At 44.4% G+C, this 25,571-nt stretch overlaps 1 protein-coding gene across 3 annotated transcripts in view; it reads left to right on the plus strand.

Moving 5' to 3' along the window:
• PHKB (phosphorylase kinase regulatory subunit beta) overlaps positions 1-25,571 on the plus strand; it is a 1,437,099-nt gene that overhangs the window by 423,535 nt on the left and 987,993 nt on the right. For all 3 annotated transcript variants that reach the window (XM_078669366.1, XM_078669365.1, XM_078669367.1), the window contains 2 exons: positions 5,582-5,689; positions 20,096-20,176. In XM_078669366.1, coding sequence (XP_078525492.1) covers positions 5,582-5,689; positions 20,096-20,176 — 189 coding nt within the window. The remainder of the gene's footprint in view (positions 1-5,581; positions 5,690-20,095; positions 20,177-25,571) is intronic.

The following is a 25,571-nucleotide window of genomic DNA, read 5'->3' on the forward strand; positions in this document are numbered from 1 at the left end:
TCTTTTCTCCTCTCTTTGACAAAGGAGTATTGAAAAGACCAGATCATACGGCCCCTACAAGTGAGCAGGGACACGTTCTCTAACCCATGACTCCACCTAGAACCCTTATTCTGGGCCAATGAGTTATGCTGTTAATAATCCTGTTCAGAGCTGTTCCATGTGATATTCTAACTTAAATAAATAAGAGAACCATGACAAGATATTGATAATTGGTCCAGATGAAAAAGCTCAGCACAGTCTTTGCCAGTGGTAAATGAGTGACTTATGGCAGTCTGTAGAATTCTCGCCGTTTATTTTTTTGCAGAGTTTTTATATAGCGCGAACTAGACCCGAACTGAATCAGGTATCAGAGCACTTTACATAGCACCAGTTGCGTTACATGAGGACACACAATCATTTTAGGCACGGGGAGATTAAGTGATTTGCCCAGAATCGCAGGAGTCGGAACGCTGATCTGCAACGGTGTTAGGAACATTCGACAACGCGAGTGTTGACTCGCTAAATATATAAACTGCGAGAATTCTACAGACTGCCATAAGTCACTCATTTACCATTGGCAAAGATTGTGCTGAGCTTTTTTGTCTGGACCAAATATCTAAAGGTCTTGTGCCTATTTTATCTCGAGGGTCTTCAGTCTACATATGAACTTTGACCTGAAGATGGTCCTCTAGATGTTTCATAAGATGAGACCAAAACGTCGACATTTGTAACCCATATTCTCAAAAATGGTTAAATAGGGGTTAATTGTAGTTTTTAATGATCATTTCTATGTGTAAATACTCAAAATAAATGGGTTTTCGCAAAAATGATCATGAGATACGTTTATTGTAAAGATCATCAATCTCAGTCATTTTTGCTTATGTGAATTCTGTTCTGTAGAACGTGTGGTGTATGCATAGACATGCAGATACATCCCCTGACGAGGCACTCCGGAGAGGATCAAATGATAGATTCCAAAAATTCCTCTTTTGAAGATTTGTAAAGTTTTAATTATACCAACGTAGTAGTGTTGCAGTTCTCACTGATATTTACATCATATCAATGGCAATGATTTAATGCATACATATTCATTTGTAAATCCGAACTCCAATGCATTTCGGGCGTGAAACGCCCTTTGTCAAGGAGAGCTGAAAGGATGAAAACGAGCCCGGGTTAGGGTAAAGAAAACGAGTAAAAACGAGAAGGTACAATGCATTAATTGTCTTAAAGTGCCGATCAATAAAAGTGAATATTGTTGGTTTACACGGGTGTGATATATAATGTGAGGTGCTCGAACATGGAAGGTGAAGGGTAGACAGAAGAGGAGGTGAGGAAGGTGAAAGAAATTAGGTATCACGAGATAAGAAGCCGGTGCAGGGACGCGGTAAAAGAATATCGTGGCTCTAAGGCGTTAGGCAAACAAACTTACTTCAACGGAGTTGCGAGGGCATTCGCTGCTCCGGTCCATCAATCTGAAAGTTTCAGAAAAGATTCACCCGAGTGAGTGGAAACGAGGTCACATAAACGGAATGAAAAGTGAAGGTGAACATAAAGATAGGCCAAGTGTGGTGAGTGTGAAAGATGAACATCGAAAAAGGACTGCATAGGAAGTGTAGAAAGTGTGGGAGCCATCTTGAAGTGATGAAGTATAATATAATAACAAGTGTGAAGAGTTGAGTGAGAGCTTAGAAGAAGGAGGATAAAGATAGGGGTAAAGAGCAATGAGTCAACCGCTACAAAAAGTACACGAAGCATGTGGTGATTATAGGTAACAGCTAAATTCAACACGATCATTTAACCCATATGGCTTTAAAGTCTGTAGGCGATAAATCCATTCAAGTTCTCTCTTTAGAAGGAACTTGCGATTATTAGTGCCTTCTTTGATGTTGATGACTTCCAATACAATTAATCGAAGTTGTGCAACAGTGTGATGACACTCGTGAAAATGCATGGCAACATTAGATTTCTCTTGTCTTGTACGAATATTTGACTTATGCTCGTTCATGCGTATTTTGATTTTTCTTTCTGTTTTTCCGACGTAAATTTTGCCGCAAGGGCATTTCAGTGCGTAAATCAAATTCTTAGAATCGCATGTTGCGTTAACTTGTAGTTTGATGGAGTGTCCTTTCATGGGGTGTTGAATAATGTTGCCTTTGATGATACAATTGCAGTTGTTGCAATTGAAACAAGGTTGTGTTCCTTTGTAGACAGTTGTGTCAGGCATGGGATTAGACAAGATTTCCTTTAGATTCTTACTTCGAGTGTAGGCAAACAATGGGGGAATTTGAAAAATGTCCTGGAAATCAGGCTCCATTTGTAAGATTGGCCAGTGTTTAAGGATTATTTTTTTGTATTTGTGGCTGGCTGTGAAGTACTTGGATACTAGAACCATGCGTTCTTCAGTTTGTTTGGGTTTCTTAAGAAGACTATCTTGTCTGGCGATGCTGATGATTCTATTTTGGGCTTCCTTAAGAATATTTTCAGGATATCCTCTGTCAAGGAACCGATAATGCATTTCCTGGATTCTGTGATTGAAAGTTTGATCATCTGATACGATGCGTCTGAGGCGTAACATTTGGGAAAACGGCAAGTGTCTCTTGAGTGATCCCTGATGGAAACTATTGAAATGTAACGTATTGTTACGATCAGTACTTTTCCGATGTAAGTCGGTGCTGAATCCATGTTCAGTGATTTTGATGTGGACATCAAGGAATGATATCTCTGTGTCGCTTATTAACCATGTGAGTTTAATGCGTGGGTCTTTGGTGTTGAGTTCCGTTAAAGCTCTGGTAAGGGAGTCTTTGGTGTCAGTCCATATGAAGAACAGGTCGTCGATGTACCGGACATACATTCTGATTTTGTCATAGAAGGTGTGGTTGGCATATATGTGCAGGTTCTCAAAGTTCTCCATATAAATATTGGTATATGTCGGAGCAGCGCAGTTTCCCATAGCCATTCCGGATAGTTGAAGATACCATTGGTTGTTAACTTGAAAGTAACTATGGTACAGTGTAAACATCATGAGCTCCATGATGAAAGTTTTCATGGGTGTGTCAATGTTGCTGTTGAGAAGGGCTTGTTCAATGGCTTCTATTCCACCCTGGTGGGGTATGGAGGTATAGAGCGAGCTGACGTCTGCGGTACAGAGTATGAGAGAGTCACTATGATTGAATTGAATCTCCGCTAATTTAAGCAAAAAGTCTGTCGTGTCTTGAATGTAGCTTTTAGCTTTCCGGAGTGCCTTGTCAGGGGATGTATCTGCATGTCTATGCATACACCACACGTTCTAGTAATTAAGCGTTGACGGTAACGCTACCCTTGAGTGCACCCATACTGTTAAAAACAACAACTTTCAAAACGTTGTTTACTTTAGCAGTGCACCACCAATATCTCTCAATTCTGTTCTGTACCCTTTTGCTACACTATTTTCACAAATTGATACATAAAAAGTGCACACCCGTTTGTGTGTTCTTTTTGATATATTCTTTTGTAATTCTCTCAATTGATTTCAATAATTCATATAGCTTAGGCCACTGATCTGGGATCTCATAATTTGTTTGAAAAATCAAGCTGGATTATGCTTAAATGAAATCCCTTGAAGGCACTGCTACCTGATACTTTTAGGAAGTTGACCTTTTTGGTCCTAACCATTTTGCAGCTGCAGCATGTGTCCTATGTCACATGACTAGGTGTAGCTGGCAGTTTGTCTTTGTGCATTACTCCCAGACAGTGAGACAAAGGGGGAATAGGTGTTAGCAGGATGGACCATCTCTCTCTTGATAGGGGCAGAGCTGTCACTTACCACACTTACACATCACAGAGACTCTGCCTCAACACACTCACAAAAGGTTTCACACTAGTCTTCAGTGCCAGGGCAAGGAGGCAGGAAATACCAGACACCTCTGTAGGGAAGGACTCTATATGCTTCTCCCACTTCAACGTAGGCACACAGTATTAATATTAGAACCTCAGACCCAAGTCTTCAGATTACTTCTGGACCTGCCAGAGGAAGGACTGCTCAGCTGTGTAGTCTACACTGCTGCCAAAATTCTGCTTTGCTGACTAAGCCCTACCGTTGCTGCACCTGGATTCTTCTGCTGCTGCGCTGAACCCAGCCTGTCTGTGTGGTCTCAGAACTCCAGGAAATCTCCAAGGGTCAGTTGACTGGACTCCTGTTCAAAGCCCTAGGGACATAATGTGCTGCTTCGACATCGATGTAGCTGCTCGCATCTAGACTCTGTGTGACCAACTCACCACCAGCACCAGCCCAGCACGACACATCTCGTCCTCGACGCCGACACATCTCAGCAAGCTTGGGCAGCTTCGAAAATGATGCACCTCGACTTCGGCATTGGCCCAGCACGACTCATCTGGTCCTCCGCACCACAGCGCCAGTCCTCGCAAGCTCCCCTTCAACTGCTTCCTTAATGACTACAAAAGCCTTGCTTCGCAGTCGCCCATAGACCGCTTAATTGACCCCGCAGTGCATCTCAGTGCCAGACCTCGCATTGTACCTCCTCATTGTTGATTCCTCTACGCTCGTCCGCATAGCTCAACACATGGACTCCATATCGCAATGCCTTGGCCAAAAGGTACTTTGTCTGCAGACTGAACTCAGTCCTGTATCTGGCCTGCACTCTATAGCGGTCGGCCTGGACTTGTGACTTGGACCCGGTCGACTACAATCAGATAGAAATGGTTGGTGTCCTTTTGCTTCTAAGCGTTTGAGTCCTTTAAAACCTTTAACTTTGCATATCTCCGGTTCTGCTGATTGGATTGTTGTTGTTTTGGTGTCAAATAATGTATTAGATTTTACACCATTTTTTTCTAAATTGGTGTGAGATTTTTCTTGTGTTTTGCTTTCACTATATTGCTATGTGTGTACCTCATAAATGCTTTACCCATTGCTTCTAAGTTAAGGCTGACTGTTTTTATGCCGAGCTACAAGAGGGTTAAGCACAGGTTAATTTGGGAAATTGCTTGTGTTTCACCCCTACTAGAATTGTGGTTGCTGCTTCAATAGGGTTTCACCTCCCTCAACCAGTAACCTAATTCCTCACACTGTGTAAATATATATCCATTAAGGAATGATTTGATGACCGTACTGAACTATGGCAATGCCTCCTTCCACACAAATACCATGGTATCTGATGTACCCCATAACTTGTACCTAAAACTATTGAAGGACCAGCCAATAAAGGATTGTTATCTGTAGTAAGTGTTATGGGCGTAACATTTTGCATAAACAAGTTCCACCTGCGTGTTTAAAAGTTGTAAGAATAACGCTCACAGAAATTAATTTCGTTACATTCATGCTTGCTGCACATCCAGTGGTGAACTTGAACTTTAAATACGTTCTGTTGATGCGTAAACAAAAAATATGTAATGAAAGTAGAAAATGCCATTCTGGTTACAAGATTGAAGTGCCAGGAGCATTTTCTCATGGTTGAATGGACGTATTGGTTAGACTGAATGCTGACGCCAGGACTTTATAACTCTACCACGTTGTGTAATTTTTATTCTTCCTAAATATTTACCTAAGCTAGATTTTGTGATGCATATTCTAATTAAATATTGTTAATTGTGTTTTGCATTGTTAAAGGTTGAACAGTTTAAGCAGGACCCCAGCCCTTCAAAATGTCTCCATTCGATTTTCAATGTTCATACTGGAGACGAGATCTTATCGTACAACGAATATGGACATATTCAGGTAAACTTTTATTTAAATGTTTGAAACACAAACACGTTGATATTACAAGACCTAATATTTTGTTTGGATTATTGCTCACAACATCCTGCTTTATGACTAAAAAGTGCAGATTTTTGCTTCTGATTTGGGTTGCCCATTTTTCAACTCCTAAGTTATTTTTTAATCTATCCTTAGGGACAATGACAGGTATTTTCATACTTTGAGCTTAAACCTAAAATTATATTAATGAGAAGCTCCTTGGCCTTGATATATTCTCTCTGAGTAGGGAAAATCTCCATCTTCAATCAAATGAGGTGACAGCAGTGTAACATGTCAAGCCCCACCCTTTGTCACACCCCTTTTGGTGAATCCCCACCCCTTCTGGAGTATACCCCTTTGCCCTGACCCCATGCACCTTTAGTCTTTTTCCAAACCCCAATGGACACAACTATTAGCAGGATTGTTTTGGGTACAGTTGTGCTGTTGGGTAGACCAGAAGTTGAGTGCTGATGTTTGCAGAGTTTCAAGATACATGATCATATACCAGGAACAATGGAGGTGAGAGCCATTCCCCATTAGCCAGCACTTCTTGTAACCAAGGTTAGTTGTTGTTGGGAGTAAGAGTTAGAATGGTAACCAAGGGTGGGTAGTTGTTATGGCTTGTGCCCTCACACATAATCCACGAATGTTGCGATGAGAGCCAGAACACCTAACGCAGTCCAGGCTTTAAAATTGTGAACCTAGACGATAATGAGACTTCTTATAGCAAAAAATGAAAGTGGTAAATACATATTGTCAGTTTTTAACATGTGCTGTAGAGGTATGTACACTAGTGGGCTCCTCCCTAGACATTACATCACTCCCTTTGTCATGAGTGGCCTGAGACCCGCTTCATACATCTGTTGCTGCTGTTCTCGTGTCTTGTGGACTCCTAAGGTCCTCTATACAATTATAGGCAACACACAATTTGTTTAGAACGTTTTTATTTACATACTGATTATTGTAGTATGAACTCTACCACAGAAAATGTTTTTGCATGATACAGTAAGAACGACCCAAAACGTGCCACTCGCAACCTGTCAGATCTAGCTATTCATTAGTGCTTAGTACCACAGCATCATAATTAACCCTCAGTGCGGAGGCCTTGGCTCAACTCATTCAAACGGACACCCATAATCTGTTTAACCTCTCCCTGAAAACCCCGTCAGCGAACCATTGCTACAGTCAATCATTGATGAAATGTTCTAGAACATTTCAAACCGGGAAGATCAGTTCGACAACCCCAAGCCAGGTATACCCGAGCCCCCACCAACCATTGAGCTGAGTTGGAACAACCCTCTGAGTGTATAACTCTGGATATTCATCACCTTTTCACACCTCTGCACAGGCTGCAAGGTCCAGAACCACCTCTGATGGTCCCTTCTTAGCAGAATGAAGCAGATACCTGATCAAGATTACTCCAGTCCTAGCTTCAGAGCCCGTGACCCTCTGAATACATTTGGTCTCCCCCCATACATATGGATCTGCTCTCCAGATAAAGGTGACATTCATCAGATATAATGTCACACAGTGGCACACACACCCTTGGAGAATTGTTTGTACAGACGCATGTTGCACTACTCATCTTCCTATACTTCTGCACTCTGTTTTACATTCTGTAAAATAGACATGGGAGGCATTACATTCTAATCTTTTGACGCTGAGTGGGAAACGTGTACAAACAAGGCTATGTATTCTGTGCATACTGATTTCTGAATAGAAGTCCTAAATTGTAGTGCACCTACTTGCCTTTTAAGTGAATGTTTTAGCTGAACCTTAAAGATGATTAAAGACATTCTTGTTGCCATTTTGTTTGCCGCACCTGTTTAAAATAAAACACTATCCCCACCTCTCTAGGAGTAAATCATTCTCCTTTATTAAACTTATAATACAAAAAACATATATTAGCTTTGGTGGTAAAGACTTGACTTTATGTAAACTTAAAATATGGGATTCTAGTACCATAAGCTTGTTACTTCAGAATTATGTTCCATCAGTCAGCATAACTGTAAATACCTGATTTAGACAATTATGCACCTAAGTCACCCTTAAGCTAAGAAACAACGGCCTATTGAATGCATTGATAATGTGCTACAAGCATATGTCAAACATGACTATTTTCAGGGTGTGGCTTGGTGCATCAAGATGGTGGTTGCACTCTAAAAGTGATCCAGACCCCTCCATCATCCACTGCCTTCTACCATCAGGTGCCGCACTTCCTTGCTACCCTGAATTGTCAGTACCGCTGTTCATCCCTGTGCCCAGATTGAGGCCAAAAACAACAGATTCAGCCCTGGGTGATGTGTTCTGCTGCGAGCCCGAGCCATGATCCAAGATTGAAGCCCTGCTATTATTGTTGGGTGGCCGTCCCCCTCATAACGTACATGCAGTGGCGGTTGAAGAGAGACCCTGTCAAGCATCTCTGTGAGTGATGCTTGCCCCCCTGTGACGTGTTTTCCCCACAGTTGCAGCATAAGGAGAGACTGATGTTTGAGGATTATTCCCACGCTGGGCCTAACTTTACTATCCATGACAGCAGCCCAATGCCGGACACATCTTCCCGCTGAGCTTACCGATGAGGCCCCTATGGTCCCGGGACTTGAACACCGGCGAACCTCTGCTCTCTGATGCTTGAATGTGCCCCTTGTTTGATGAGTGGAGGGACAGATATTAGTAGTGACCATTATTCTAATAGTCTTACTATTACGATCCAGGGCATTCGTCCTCAAACTAGGATTGCTAGCTTACTTAATCAACAGACCCTGACAATAGCTAAGCCAAATGGGTACTCAGTTAAATGGTTGAGTGCAGACCCTAAAGCTCTGTCAGCTAAGGTAATTAAAAAAGCACTTCCTTTATTGGAAATATGTTTAGACATCCAATCCCCTGTGGATCTGATTCTGACCAGTTTTGCAGATATCAGTAAAATAATAAGAGCGGAATTATTCCGTAAGCAGAATTCTAATTCCTCTCAAGGGATAGGTTGGTTTAACACCCAATGTCGTAAGGCTCTTTCTCTTTTGAAGGAGACCCTATGTAACCCTACTAGGGATGTTTTTGTAGTGAGAAAACTCAGAAAGGAATATAACTTGGCCATCAAAAACTGTAGACGCGAGATAAAAAGGGACTTATGGGAACAACTCCATGAGACTTGTCGAACCAAAGATAGCTCTGCATTTTGGCGCGTAATAAAATCTCCCTTTCTCCCAGAGTCGAGCTCAGTACCCAGGATAGAAGTAGCTGTCTCTGCTGAGAATTGGGTTACCCATTTTTCAAAATTTTTCTCTGGGGGGCAATTGTTACAGAATGATGGTGACCAAACAAGGGCGCATGCTTCCTCCTCCTCCAAAACGTACCCTATGCAGTTAGTCTTTGGTCCCAATGAAGTCATCGCTGCATTGTCAGCCTCAAAGTCCGCCAAAGCTCCTGGCCCGGACGGGGTTCCTTTGGACATCTTTACCCATTACCAGGAGCTCTGGTCCCCGATCTTGACCCGCGTTTTTGAGGCTGCCACAACCGTTGGGTTAATTGACTCATGGTCAACGTCTACGTTACTCCCCATCTTTAAAAAAGGTGATCGTAATGACCCTGCATGCTACAGGCCCATATCCCTCCTTGATTCCCTTGGCAAAGTGGCCGGTCTAATGGTTCTCGAGCGACTACACGACTGGGCCGAAGCCAATAAAATTATGACCGACCTTCAATATGGGTTTCGGGAGGGTCTGGGCACCGTAGAGCAGGCGTTGAATCTTTCCCTTTTAATCGGCAAATATGTGGGGGCTAAGAATGGTAATCTTCACCTTGTATACGTAGACCTCTCCGCAGCATTTGACTGCGTGTCTCACTCAAAATTATGGTCAATTTTAACTGAATTGGGTGTTGACCAACCCCTGGTCACATTTCTACGTGAACTGTACTCTGGCGCTTCGGCGAGGGTGAGATATGGGACTCAAGGCGATCTCACATCGTCATTTGCGATTTCAAGGGGAGTTAGACAGGGCTGCGTACTGGCTCCCTTCCTTTTTAATCTTTATACTAATGGCCTGGAGTTGGCTATGTTGGAAGGGAGCCAGGACCTCCCTACAATAGCCCATCGTCCTATCCCTGCATTATTATATGCGGACGACTCCGTGATAATGGCAAGAACCCCTAACCAGCTGCAGCACCTTCTTAACAACTATTGTAACTTTATGTCTTCTCTGGACCTAATGGTCAATATTAAAAAGACTTTTGTTATGCATGTGGGCAAGCGGTTAAAGAAACCCAAACCGATTGTTATCGCCAACGATAAGTTGGACTGGACTAACACCTATCCCTACCTAGGCATTCTATTCGACAGTAAAATGTCTTGGAGGCAGGCTATGTGCAGTAGGAAACTACTGTTTCTACGAGCCACCACTGCCTTGGTAGCCTTCGCAAGAAAGCTTGGTAAGCCCCCCCCCCCCCCGAAGAATTACTGAAAATGTATTACGCCAAATGCCATAGTGTGGCAGTATATGGCGCGGGGGTCTGGGGCTATGCCGCCGCAGACGCTCTTCAGGTTGTAGAAAATGCCTTTATTAGGTACGTGTTGACAGTTCCTAAAAGTGCCCCAAATTACGGTAGCCATATTGAGTTGGGTATGAACTATATTACTGACAACATCAAAATTCAGCCCATTCTCTTATGGCACCGAGTGTGGACCACGGAGCAGTGTCATCTTACTCGTTCCCTTATTACCGACTGTCTGGGCTTGGCATACTGGGCCAAAATTCCTTGGTTGGCCATGTGAACAATTTCTTGGTGGACCTAGATCTGTCTCTGTATTTTCTTGAGCCATTAACTATGTTAAAATCTCTAGGAAAAACTTGAACATTTTATGTTTATCACATTTAAGGGAGTTGCGTTTATCTTACGAAATTAGCAAGCTCTCTAATATTCAGATTCTAACTGTTCAACCCACTCCAGGCATCCAACCGTACTTAAAATATCATTTGAACGCACATGAAAAATATCTTCTTACAAGGTTCCGTTTTAACACTTTCTTTCGTATGATTTCTTTTCCGAAAAAAACAGGACTGGTCCAAATCTATCATTAAATGCCCATGTGATGACTCTTCGGACCAATCCACAATTTATGTTATACTATTTTGCTGGTTTTACGAATTGCCCCGAAAGCGTTGGATCATTCCTCTTCTCTCATTCATGGGCCTGAGATCTTGTCGTCCCGCTTTCCTGGCTTTGCAATATTTGGATTCTGTATTCATTGCCAAATGTGTAGCATGTTTTCTTAAAATGTGTATAAAATACCGACGCAACCACGATTAATTGGCTGTTTTAACATATTAGCATTTTATTATCAAATCCTCTGTCTTTTTAACAATTTTAACAAATAGTAATCTTTTTTTTTTTTTCTTTTTCCTTATATAAATGTTTCTCGGAAAAATTCCTACTGTTGACTAAATGTTATAAATTGTATGCTGTATTGTACTTTTTATGGTTCCTACTAAATTATGGCAACTGAATAAAAGATTTATGACTGACTGACTGAGTGGTTAATACAGCATTGAACCGGCGCTCCCCCACTTCGGTAGGCCTTGTGGAGATTTCTGTCTCAACTCCATTGACACAGGCCTGAACTAACTGGGGTGGCAAAGGGACCTACCATAAGTCCCAAGGCACAGACCTGGGTGGCTTATGGATCTTTCAGTCTTCAGCTAATTAGCCCCACTCCCCTCCGCCTTGACACCTCCTGGCAGTCTCGATATCCTTTCCCAGTACCTGGCTGCTCGCACTGCTGCGTGATCGCGGCAAGCGGGAAAGGCCTGAAATGCTCTAGCTGTGGTCTTTAGCTGCAGTAAAGGGGAAAGACCAAACCTTGAAGCTTCACCCCTGCCAGCCTTGCATTGATCAATATACTACAGGCCTGGGAACAGTGGGAGGTGAGGAAACTGATATAGGGGTGCTTCCCGAGGGAGACTTGGCCAAGGTACTGCAGGCTATACATAAATCACAGATTGTGATTGAATCTAAAATCGCAGAAGTGCTTGTTGATGTGGCACACTCTCAGGATATTTAAAACGCTACTAGTAGAATTACAGAGGCAGAAGGCCGCCTCTTTACAGTTGAGGACAAGGTATCAGACCTCCTGGTAAAAAGCCTCCTCTCCCTGACAGCTGAGCTACATCACTGTGCAGAAGATGCTGAAAAGCATTCCAGGTGTAACAACCTCCGATTTCTTTGATTTCCTGAGGGCGTGGAGTCTACACAGCCCACCGAGTTTGTGGAGCAATGGATTAAATCCTGGCTACCGATTCACAGATTCTCCCCCTGGTTTGCAGTGGAACGGACCTAATGAGTGCTTACTCCTAAGCCCCCTCCTGGAGCACCTCAACGGCCCATGTTTGATCAGTTCCTCAACTTGACAGGCAGAGACTGCTTCCTAAAAGAGGCTCAGGCCCTCCCAGAACTCCTTATATTTTCGGATTACACCAAGGAAGTGCAGTCGAAGCAAAGGTTATATGAAGCAGTTAAACAAAAGCTCAGGGCCCTCAGTCTTTTTTATATGCTTCTGTTCTTAGCCTGTCTAAAAGTAATTCACGCCATCAAAGCGCATTTCCTCAAGACTCCAGTATACTCTTGAGACTGGCTCACTGAAGAGAAATAACTCTTGGAGATCGACCAGCGACGGAAAAGGGTCCATACCCGCTCCATTCAGGGGCGACATACTGTGCAGGCCAACATACGCTCCCCGAGCTCTGGCTGTCAGTGCCACCAACCCAATGTTCTGATCAGCTGTCAGATGCTGGAAGGGCTATAGCCACGTCAAACCTACGTCAAGCCCCCTGCCGCATCCGAACCAGCCTAAAGTCCAGCCACAGAGATGCTGATGAACACTACTCACAGGGGAACTTTGGAGCAACCGCAAAGTTGCACACCATTGAAGGACATTGATTCTGCAGTATGAATGGGTCCACTACTCCACACCTGAAGAAATACTGGTTCTAAGTTTTGTTGCAAGTTTCAAGGCGACAGATGCTTCTCGGGGGAAATATAGGGTGAGGGGATTTAGGGAGGGGGAGAAATTTTCCTTGATAACCTGTTTCTGAAGTTGTTGTTTGTTGCCTGCCTTTGTAACTCATTCTGTTTCAGGTCGTCACATCACACTAACACAGCTGTCCCCAATGTTATATCACTACACTTTTCCATTAGCGCATTACATCTCAGAGCTGACTGCTCTGAAAGTCCTTGGGGGACCAGGGGTTCCTCTCCTGCTGCCACTCCCAAATTCATCATGACATCTTATCGCATTATGTCATGGAATGTTAACGGCCTTCTAGACCATGTCAAATGCTATGCAGTACTACGCTATGCCCACCCCTTCCTACCCTTGGTCCTGATGCTACAGGACACGCATCTGATGGGTACAAAGTGTCCGTGGTAGAGGGCTGACCACTGAACCTCCTATTTCTATATGCTCCCCCTGTGGTGCTAGACTCATTCCTTGCATTGATATGATTTTCATGCCCTTGGGTGACTGTCTCACTAGTACAGATTCTCCCATGTGGGATTTGGCATCACGCTCCTAGGCTTCTACTACATGGTTTGTTTCTGTTCCATCATAACCCGCTACTGAGAAGACGTGGGTATAGAACTTTCAGAAGTACTGGGGTGGGAAGTGGAGCGTTCCCTGCTGCCCATACTGTTGGGGATACTTGATGGAGTGGGGGGCACACAAGCGGACTGGGCTCTCCTGGGTACTACCATTGTGGTTGCCAAGCAGGTCAGAGCGTTCCACTGGAAGGCTCTTGAGCCTCCTACGTTCTCTCAGTGGAGATGCAGGGTGGACTGATGTGCCCATCAACGGAAGCTGGTGTATGAGGCCAGAGGTTACCCGCTAAATATGACAAGATATGGAGCAACTGGTGGGGGCGGGGGGGGGGGCGCGTGGAGTGAACCCATTGTAATATGACTGAGACTCCACCGGATAGCTGGCTGCTATGTTGAATTCTGTGGGTGCTGTACTACAAGCCTTATTAAATGCAGGTGATCGTGATTGTGATATACTACTTGATATGAATATAGTCTAACTCTTTTTGAGCATCCCTCACTTACAATGATATTTTCTTTCCTCATAACTTCAGTGTATCTTAAATGGCTACATATAGCACATTCTTGGGAGGCAGGCATTTATTCGATGGATCACTACCTTCTCAAACCTGTTTCATGGCTAGTGCTGAATACTTTTGGTATCCTTAACAAACATCCCGTGCTCTCCAGTCAGTCTCGGTCTCGCTCTTCCCTACTTACTCGTCTTCTGTAATAGTCTGGGAAGAGTGGCACCATGCCTCAGTGCTGCTAAATGTAAACCCCAGATTGTTCACATGGACACTGTATACCTCAAAGTCAGCCTCTCAACCTACTAAGCTTGGGAGTCAGCTTACTAACACATTGTTATGTTATGTTATGTTAAAGGAATTTGGTACCGCGCGCATTCACCAATTGGTTTCTTGGCGCTCCAGATGACATTCCATGTCATCTGGAACCTCTAACTTTTAGATAAATCTGAGACAATGGGTAGCCAGAATGTCATCCATTGTGAATGCCCACAATACATATTCATTGGGCCACTGATATACTAGTATAACCTGAATGTTACCCTGAATGCCACAGTATATCAGTTTAGGCCCATTAGTATGCCGAGGAATGCCAGAATGTTAAACTGACCTCCTTACTTTACGTGCAAGACTGACCCCCCCTCTTTTGACTGCCTGGAAAAGGCAAAACATTGACCTGAATGGCCTCATTATGTCATGGACTGGCTCATACTTTGCGAGGGATAACCAGAATGTCCAAAGTATACTTTCCCAATATTAGTATGCAGTTAGTTTTGATCTGCTGAGGATATTCATTCCTCTTTCTTGTTTGCCCCTATGTTCCTTAAAGAGTGGTGATCTGTGAAGGAGCACTCCTTCAAACAGCCCCTGTAGAAGGACTAGTCCAGTCTGGAATGAATTGTTTGATTCACTTGGAACACAGTAGAGACCCAAGAATATAAGTGTATACTTATTAAATCATATGGCACTACAGTACATTGTTTTGCCTGCGTGTTGGTCAATACAATCATACACTGAAATGGATTATGATTGATGTTTTTTCAGTGAATTACTCTTGGAACAATATATTCAGGATAAATGAACATACCAGTGAATTTATTCGTTTGAATCGGTAAACCTACAGGTCAGAAGACAGTGTATGTAAGGATGCTGTCCTTCAGTGCATGTGGCAGTAATTCTCTGCAGGGAGGGGTGATGGGAGCCCTGATGTGAGCTCCGTTCCCACACAAAGATCATGCAACCCTTTATTACGGAGTGTTCATGACAGTGTGACATCGCATATATGGGTACGTAACAGATTACGGTCGCAAGTTTTGGATGGACAAGGAACTATTGTGTAGTCCATCCCTTAGCAATTTAGACATATCATGGCCATAATCAGACCAGACGTTGGATGGTGGCTGAGATTTCCATGAAGTGACGGACACAGCGTTTAAAACTTCCAGTAGGTTCTCAGTCCAGATGACTTAGTCCTGAGGAGACCCGTTCAATAACCCAGGGTCGAAACATCGACATCTTCCCCCTTGGTTCATAAATCCAATGTGATCGATATGAATGTGTAATAACCCACAAGCAGATCCTCATCAAAATCATATGTTGAACCTTGGGTTGTAGATTTTCTTATGTTTATGTTTTATGTATTTACCCACTCACCAGAGCACTGCATCGTCCACACTTAGTATTGTCATACTGCCGACTGAATAGACTTTGGAGAATAGTTTTGTTCGACTGAGAAATTCTCTGTGTTTGAGTTATTACACTGATTGTGGGACTCCTGAACTAATTGTGTGACTCCCCCTTGCTAAGTGATAACCACAAAATTGCAAAAAACACAGTTGATGGACAGAATGTAGAACAATGTCATACATTCACCCCAGTACAAGGATCTGGGCCTAAATCCATCGTTTTTTTGCACTCCACACTACCCTGGGTTAGACACTGGCTATATGCAAATCAGCTCTGACCCTGTGCCTCATGGGAACAGTCCAGTCCGAACTACCAAGCCATGTCTTTCCCAGACCGGAATCAAGCATCCAAGGACCGGTTTCTGGCTATCAGCCTTCATCAGCCTGGATAGCTTGACTCCAGTGGTGTGGAGAGCCTGGGACTCACGTCTGAGCATCCCCAGCCCACTCGGGGTGAAATTGCAAAAAACACAGTTGATGGACAGAATGTAGAACAATGTCATACATTCACCCCAGTACAAGGATCTGGGCCTAAATCCCGTTTTTTTGCACTCCACACCACCCTGGGTTAGACACTGGCTATATGCAAATCAGCTCTGACCCTGTGCCTCATGGGAACAGTCCAGTCCGAACTACCAAGCCATGTCTTTCCCAGACCGGAATCAAGCATCCAAGGACCGGTTTCTGGCTATCAGCCTTCATCAGCCTGGATAGCTTGACTCCAGTGGAGTCACCACTGGAGTCAAGCTATCCAGGCTGATGAAGGCTGATAGCCAGAAACCGGTCCTTGGATGCTTGATTCCGGTCTGGGAAAGACATGGCTTGGTAGTTCGGACTGGACTGTTCCCATGAGGCACAGGGTCAGAGCTGATTTGCATATAGCCAGTGTCTAACCCAGGGTGGTGTGGAGTGCAAAAAAACGGGATTTAGGCCCAGATCCTTGTACTGGGGTGAATGTATGACATTGTTCTACATTCTGTCCATCAACTGTGTTTTTTGCAATTTCACCCCGAGTGGGCTGGGGATGCTCAGACGTGAGTCCCAGGCTCTCCACACCACTGGAGTCAAGCTATCCAGGCTGATGAAGGCTGATAGCCAGAAACCGGTCCTTGGATGCTTGATTCCGGTCTGGGAAAGACATGGCTTGGTAGTTCGGACTGGACTGTTCCCATGAGGCACAGGGTCAGAGCTGATTTGCATATAGCCAGTGTCTAACCCAGGGTAGTGTGGAGTGCAAAAAAACGATGGATTTAGGCCCAGATCCTTGTACTGGGGTGAATGTATGACATTGTTCTACATTCTGTCCATCAACTGTGTTTTTTGCAAGTGATAACCACGGCACATATCTAATACTTACTCTGGTCCCCGTGGGCATATAGGGTTCCCTTGTAACACATTACACTGAACAAGTAGGGTGTACATAGAATAACCGGACTATTATGAAATGATGTCCACAGAAAGTTATGAATGGGCCCCAGTTTTGCCTTAGATAGATTATCACTCTTAATGGCTACATTATGTAAAGATTGGCCCCCATTATGCCTGGTGGGGTAGCCAATATGTCAGCCTGAATGTCTATTGTATGTCACGGATGGACCAGTGATGTAACATTACCCCCCATGGTGCTGGGGGGGCCCGAGCTCTAGGATGACTCCCTCCAGCACTGTGCATGGGCAGCGGATCCCTGGCCAGAGCGCTCCTGACTGGGTCCGGAGATGGAGAGTCCCCTCGATTTACTTTGCAGGGGGGGTGCTCCTCAAGTTTTGTAACACCACTAGAATGCACCTAACTGGATCAGGACTGAAAAAGTGTGTGTGCCAACCAATTAACAGGCAGCAACAAAGATAGTGCAAACCGGCATTGGGATTAAGATTATTTTGTATATATATTAACCAAGCCCCCCACAAACCCTGTATGATCCTCTTTTACCAGTGACGCCACCAATCCAAAATCCTGCATGATTGCTACCCTTTTAATATTCCCTAATTATAGCCTTAATTGACGAAGACAGGAGCGTACTTTTGAAATTCGTCATCAGATACTTTAATGAAAGGATCTCAAATGGTCCGGTGAGTAGTGGGCCTGGGATGCAGAGTGTGAATGCAAGTGTGGGTTGTAGTTGAAAGTTTAGGTCCTAATGTAGCTGAAAAGTAACAGAAATATTTTACTACTAAATGAAATAATCTGGTATCCTCACTCAACACAGGTAGATATTTATCTAAGCATTCAGACCGTCCATCTGACCGCCGCGGCCCGATCCTGACCGCTGAGGCTAAGAAAGTACTCCCAGCCATATTACGATGCAATTGCAGTGGTCTACTCTACGGCGGTGCACATATCCATGAATATGTCGCTGCAAGTGCGTACAAAATCACCGAAAACATGTGAATTGTACACACATGCATGACATGTGGGATTATTCATTGTGCTCTATGTACCCCATTGCTGCAGTGTGGCAGAATGTGCACAGTCCAGTCAGCGGGTCTTACCTGGATTCCTGCTCCCACAGGGTCATATACATCGGGGTGTAGCTGCTCAGGTGTAGGTGGGGTCCTGAAGAAAGGAGTCCACGGCAGAGACTGCTGGGGAGAGGTGGAATTTGGTGAGTGTGCACCCCAAAACGTTCATTTCTGATGACTCGAGCCAGTCTGTCTTGGACGCCACGTTCGGGTCATCGGAAACCCACATTATAATCCGGATGGCGTTCGGAGATCCCTGCACTTCCCTCAGTCGCGTAGGTAGACCTTTTGCTGCAGGCCCCCCCCCCACCCTGCGTTTGCCCCCGCGACGGCTGCAGGTAAAAGCAGGGGCGGAGACTGTGGCCCTCAACTTGTGCCATCCAGGGTGTACTGCCCAGCCTTGCCATGCCACTGACTGCCCTATGGCTGTTGTTTCTCTCCGACCACCATCTCAGTGGTCGGAGAAAGGCTGTCTGAGTCAGCAGTCATTCGGAGTACACGATGCATGCATTGTAATCTGGCGGTCAGGCCAACCGGTTCAGACGTGACTGCGGCGGCCTGACCGCCTCCCAATTGACCATGGAAGCCTATCCGACCGGCATCGTAATGAGGCCCTAAGTATTTATCCTGGTTGTGTAAGATTTGCCAGAGTTTGTGCTATCACACAAACCTTTGCTTCTTCTGCAATCTGTCTCACTGTATTCTTGATCAGTTAGAACTCATTTCACATATAAAACAGTACAAAACAGAACAACTTGATTCATAACACTTTCATACTGCACTCCTCATTTTTTTAAAACTCTCAGACAATTTTCTTTTTGAGTAATGCCCTCTTATGCTAAGATTAACAGGTGCATGTAGTCTAAAAACCTGGCCAAAATTCACGGACTTTTAGATCCTTTAAAAACTTCGGAGCTAGTGCCAATAGTAAAGATTTTAAAATAAATCAGTCTAAGCACCTTGCACTTTATGGTTCTGATAAACCAGTATAAAATTCGGAATGTGTGCCAGTATTTAAAATCTTTTTAACATTTTAGTCTAAGCATTACTGCTTTGATGTTATCCTAAGCTTGTCCCAATTACTTAGCGTAACCCTAGTGTGTGCTACTCTACTGCATAGGTTTAGTAATTAGTTAAGGCTCCAGTCGTCTGGACCTTCTGGTATATGTAGTTCTTCTTCTTTTTTCTATCCTTGAGATCTTATTTGCTCAACCGTTTCTTTAGGCTCCTTATAAATATCTATTCTGACGAATGTGTAATGCTTTGTGGTGGGAGGAGTTTTCGACTGTTTAAAATGAATTATTTTATACCCAGTACTATATTTAGCCATGTATTGCAGTGGTTTTACAGTCAAGCAATAAAGAACTATATTTCAAGTACTCAACATAAAAATTACAAATAGCTTCTTTTGATAGAACCATTTTTAATTCTTGATTATAAAATCTGAAATCTCCCAATGCATTATCTATTTCTTCCATGTCAATTTTGCTATGCTGTAGTAATACACTTGGATTTGGCCTATGCCCTATAGTGATAAATGTGTGAATGTGCGTTTATCAGTACAGTTACTCCAAATAAGGTGTTATTTGGACACATTTATTTTCACTGCCACGGCACAAAAACAGATAATCAACCTTTGATTAAAATGAATCCTTTTCCCCATGTAACAAGGCTTTATTCATTAGCTGTTTTCAAGATATGCAGCCGACCTACAGCCATTAGTTACTTTGCTCTGGCACTTTGTTGCTAATAAATCAGCTATTTAAATGAATGTGTAGCCGTTTGGCATAAATAAGTCTAAAATAATGACCTGTGGGCGAAGCACAATTCCTCTGCAGCAGAAGCGTTTGGAAGGTTGGTCTGGGATTAAGGCTGTGAGAGGGAGAATGTTGTCAAGGCGAGTTGTTTACAGCCCCGCTTGCAGCAGCTTCGCCATCAGCGTCACACCTCGGTGTGTTTCCGGCACCGCTGAGTGGTCTGGCGGCGCGGCTTTCTGTTTTTAATGAACCTGCGCTGTCGTTTAGTCGTTTCACCAAAGCTCAGGGCCTCTGTGCGCTTCATCAGCCTCACCTTGTGCTCAGATATGTTTTACTCCTGGCTCTTGTCCGCTTGTTAGACCTAACCTGTCAGGGCTTCTCTTTCTTTCAGATAAATGCGGTGTCCTTGTTCCTGCTCTACCTGGTGGAGATGATATCTTCTGGACTGCAGATCATCTACAACACCGATGAGGTATCACATTACAATGGTTGTGCTGTGCTTCTCTGTTGTTTACCTTGATCATGAGAACAGTAATAACTGGGGAGTGAAGGCATTGGCAAAAGCAAGGAGACCCCTCACCTCTTTGTTTTCTAGTTCCAGCCCTTCTCCTAAAACTCCTGTCTACTTCTGACAAACAAAAACAATGGAGATGCATTTGAGCATGGAGTCCCAGGTCATGCTTAGAATCCATGCTCATTTATCTAGCCCCAAAGAAGTGTGGCGCCGCGGTTAGGGCGACTGACTCCGGAATCTGGGGATCACAGTTCGATCCCCGGAACCGGCGGCAGATTAGCCCAGCACCATGTGACTCTGGGCAATAGCTTGCTTAATCTTCCCGACGGCCCCCAGTGCCTAGAGACCCTTACAGGTGATTGTGCGCTTTACAACTGTGGATTATTATTATAAAGAGGTATTCATGCATATTGACTTCTGAGGAAACTTGGATTGCTATGGAAGAGTGTGGACATTAATGCTGCTAACCTGGGTCCTTTCACCTGCACCACCTGTGTTTGCAGTGTTCACTGTACAAACGAGCATTGGCAAAACAAATAGGTCTAGCTTGCATTTTGAGTCCTGTCTAGAACATTAAAAAAAGCCTCTTGCAGTTAAAGAACGAGAATTGGAAAAGCCAAGAGGTCATGTCTTTGAAAGACATTAACTGATGTTTTCTCTCTCCTGAGTCCGATACTGTAGAGCATCAGCAAAAAGAAACAAGCATTTGCAATGCAAAAGGTCTCGCATGTACACGATTTTGAGCTGTTGGCATTGTAAATGACAATGCCTTTTATTTGTTTTGATTTTTAAAACCTAAATAGAAGGCATTGTCATTTCGAATGCCAACCGCTTAAACTCTCTCGCAAATGAGACCTATTATAAATGCTTGATAAAATACTACAGTCGGGTGAACAGGTTGTGTTTAGCAAGCGCTCTGCATGCATTTGCAGGGTCTCACTGTGATTGATGGCCGGTATAAGGAGGCCAGGAATAGGGCAGGCACTAAAGGCAGCATCCTTTTTGGAAATAAACTAACAGGATGGATTCCTGTTTTGCTTTTTAAGCTGAGTTCGAGTCGGGGTACCACACGGGTGGACGGCGCCCCCCCACTTATTTTACCAGGAGCTCGATTACTGGAGCAAATGGAGCCACACATTTATTCAGAGCGCATTCAGAACGCGATTCACGCGCTGGCTTCTGTGATGCATCTAAGGGGTGAGCGAGGGGAGGCAATAAGTCTGATGTGCAAGCCACCTTTCGTGACGTCACTTCCTGTCGTGACGACCGCGTCCCCCGCCCCCCCTCACCCCCCCACTTCTTTTTTTAGGACTTGTGCCCTGTTTTTAAGTACCAATGAAAATGCTTCCTAAAAACGTATTCCATGTTGGTAAAAAGAAAAGCAAAACAGCAATCCTTCCTGTCAGTTTATTTTTAAAATACCCCCTTCTAGCGAATGCGTTGTTTAGAAAGCACATTGAATGCATGAAATGCATTTGTGGGGGCTCACTGTGGTTGATGGCCGGTATAACGAGGCCAGGAATAACCTATTTTTTATCTGCTATATTGTTTATTAATGGAAAGTCACCTACTTGGCTCAGTCAGCTTATGTTCAATGCGGCTGGGAAACATTATTCGGAGCACCGTTGTGTCTTCCGATGCAGCAGGGGAGACGCTTTTGTTTTTTTGTAATGCATGGGTCGATCTCGTTTATGACTCATATGCGGCTGGGTAACGTCATCTGGAGCAATGTTGCCTCTTCCGGTGCAGCAGGGGTAGAATGACGAAGTTGGAGGAAATAAGGCAAGCACCATGAACCTCCCACCTGATTCTGAATGGTTGGCATGTAGGATCACTGCCATATCGGTAGGTGCTCTTAGTCAGTTTCTCACTGAAAAGTAAACGTGCAATGCAGGCGTTTATTTTTTATTCAATAAAATGACAACAATGCTGTGCACACATTTAAAGAGGCTCCTCCCAAATTTCAGTAATTAACAACTTTGCTCGCGTTGCCTTGCGCACTGAGGGGCCGAGTGCAGACGGGGTGGATGTGCCAACGATAGAAGTGAGTGCAGACGGGGTTAATGTGCCGATGGAAGTTAGTTAATTAGCGGCACTAAACAAACTCTCATAGGGTGAACACGACATTTAAAAACACGGGCAGAAAGACACAGGTGGAAAGCAACAATTAAAAAGCAGACCAGGTGGAGGTGCTGTTAGAGGTACACGACGGGCGAAAAGTAACTATTTAAAAAAATATAGTTATCCTAAAGTACACAAAAGGAACGTGAGAGTAAGTAAACTATGCATGGCCGGTGCTCTTCAGCCTTAAACTGAAGTGAGGTATCGGCTGAGCAAACTAGTTAAGAGGCAGACAAGAAGACTGAACCTATGGCAGGCAGGGGGCGGGAAAAAGATACATTAGCATATTAGCATAAGACTTGTGCTGCTGTGTAGGGTAATGGTGACTGACAAAATTGTAATTGTAGCTTTGTGACTATAATATAATGCATTGTAATATTATTTGTTGATATTTGTGGCACTGATGTTCAACGTTCCACAAGTATCGTGATATTGTCAAACATGAAATGTAACTGTTAGATGCGCTAAAGGCACCTTTTAGTCTGGGTGTTTGTAATTGTCATTGAAGCTTTAAGGGAGTGGTAAAGGGGCAGCTTGAGGTATCGAAACCAAAACAAGCGTGTTTTAGCGGCCAATTTAGAACACACAATAGATGGTGTGATAGATTAGAAAAGGAATGTTTCTCGTAGACAGTAAACAGCGCTGCATGGCATGAGTTTGTTATATGGGAACTAGAGGAAGAGCGCGTCCATATGTTTTGCCCTATGTGCACGCCGACACAAAAGGAAAGACATTAGTGAGAACATAAGGAAAGGTATCAGGGAAAAGTACAGCTAATAAAGAAAACAGGCATAGGCGGCAGGACAGAATGTGAAGCGAACGGTGTGAAAAAGGGACAGGCACGTAGAGCTAAAAACTTGATGATAGATGGCAGTACACATTGCGTGATAATAAGAAAGCCATGGGGAGGCAATAGTATAAGGATAGGTGGCAGGATAGAGTGAAGGCAGAGGGAAGGGCATGGGCTGTCCAGAATATAAGGCTATGTGGCAGCAAAAAGTGCAGGACAAAGGGACAGATAGGGCGAGCTAAAAAACATGAGGATAAGTGGCACGAGAAAGTGCGAGCTAGAGAGACAGGGATGGTGAATAAAGAGTATGAGGCTGAGTGGCAAGTTAAAGAGTGTGTAGTGTGTGGCCGAAGGAAAAGTACAGCTAATAAAGAACACGAGCATAGGCGGCAGGACAGAATGGAAGACGTACGGTGCGAAAAAGGGACAGGCACGTAGAGCCAAAAGCATGAGGATAGATGGCAGTACAAAGTGCGTGATGAATTGTAACTCGACCTAAAAATACGCAAATAAAAAAATAAAGGCTCATGAGAGCGAGGCCAGCAAGTTCGGGAGCGCATTCCTTTGAAGTCTGATGGGGGCGTGTGGGGGAGTGGGGGAGCGACTTCCTTTGAAGTCTGATGCCGAGGCTCAGACAAATGGTGGTGTGCGAGCGGCTTCCTTTCAAGTTTGATGGCGGGGGGGCGGGGGAGCAAATGGTGTGCGCGCGCCTGGTGCACATGCACTGGCCATAATCCGCATTCCAAAGCCCTCTGGCAGGCTTTCCTGGAGCCCCTACATAATTCTCGCCAGAGCAATGCGCAAGCGCATTGGCTCAGCAAGACGTAAAAAGGATGTTTCCTATGCTGAACAGCAACCCCCACCTGCCCCAATTTTATTTTTTAAACTGAAAACGACTGGACCCAGAGTGATGACCTATTCAGTGTATGTTTCACCACACATGCACACGTAAACACCATGAAGCTGCAGCAGCCTTTTATTTATTTATTTATTTATTTATTTTTTAAGCTTATAAAGCGCGCGGCTACCCCCAATGGGAGTGTCCGGCGCTGCAGACTACAGGCACCAGAGAAATGCAATAGGGCTAGATCATGGAAAAGAGCCAGGTCTTAAGTTTTCTCCGAAACAGAGACTCAGATGTAATAGATCTAAGATCTAGGGGGAGGCGATTCCAGACTTTAGAAGTAGCTACAGCAAAGGCCCGGCCCCCGGTTCGTGCCAGACGAAAACGTGGGGCATACATCAAGCGAAGATGGTTAGATCTAAGGTCACGAACCGATTGAATAGGTTTGAGTCTATGTCTCAGGTAGGCAGGACCTCTACCATTGAGAGCCCTAAAGGCCAGAACTAGGGCCTTGAAATGTATGCGGAGGTTTACTGGAAGCCAGTGCAGTATAGCCAGATACGGAGTGATGGAATGGCGATACGGGATGTTACAGATCAGCCTGGCCGTGGCATTCTGCATTAACTGTAGTCGTTTAATTAGGTAAGCCGGGGCTCCCACATAAAGGCTGTTTGCATAGTCCAGATGGGACGTAATTAAGGCATGCACTACCGTCCTACGCGAATCTAGAGGGAGAAAGGGGGCGATCTTCTTAATCATACGGAGCTTGCCAAAGCAAGCCGCCGAGACTTTGTTGATCTGGGTTTTGCATGACAAAGCAGTGTCAAATTGGAAGCCCAGGTTACGGGCAGTTTGTACAGGAACCGGTGGGGGGGTCAAGTTCAGATGGCCACCATAACTTAGTTGGCAAGGGAGATGTCTGATTAAAAAATAAGACCTCCGTCTTATCTGTGTTTAATTTGAGATTATTGCTGGTCATCCAGGATGCAATATTAACCAAGCAATGCCGGAAATTCGTCATGCTACCGTCAGAGTGATCTCTAAATGAGAACACAAGCTGAGTGTCATCAGCATAGGAGATCACTCTGACACCCCAGGATTCCACCACTTCCGCTAGCGGGGCCAGATATATATTAAAAAACAGCGGGCTCAATGCTGAGCCTTGCGGGACCCCATAGACCAGTGGTTTCATAGTGGAAACGTACGGTCTGAGAAAGACCTGTTGCGATCTATCCCTCAGAAAAGATCTTACCCATGCCAAGGGAGTCCCCCCAATGCCAATATCATGAAGACGGTCCAGAAGGATATCGTGTGAGACCGTATCGAAAGCTGCGGATAGGTCGAGGAGGACCAGCATGGCCTCCTCTCCTCTATCCACACACTCCCGAATCGACTCAGTCACTTCTAGTAGTGCAGATTCAGTGCTAAAACCCGGCCTAAAGCCTGACTGGGAATCATGTAGCAGATGTTGTGATTCCAGGAATTCCGACAGTTGCTCCTGCACCACCTTCTCCAAGATCTTAGCTGGCTTAGGGAGGAGTGAGATGGGCCGATAATTGCTAAAGCATAGCGGGTCAGCATCTGCTTTCTTAAGGATA

This window comes from Lissotriton helveticus, chromosome 12, assembly GCF_964261635.1.
Source record: "Lissotriton helveticus chromosome 12, aLisHel1.1, whole genome shotgun sequence".
Lineage (NCBI taxonomy): Eukaryota > Metazoa > Chordata > Amphibia > Caudata > Salamandridae > Lissotriton > Lissotriton helveticus.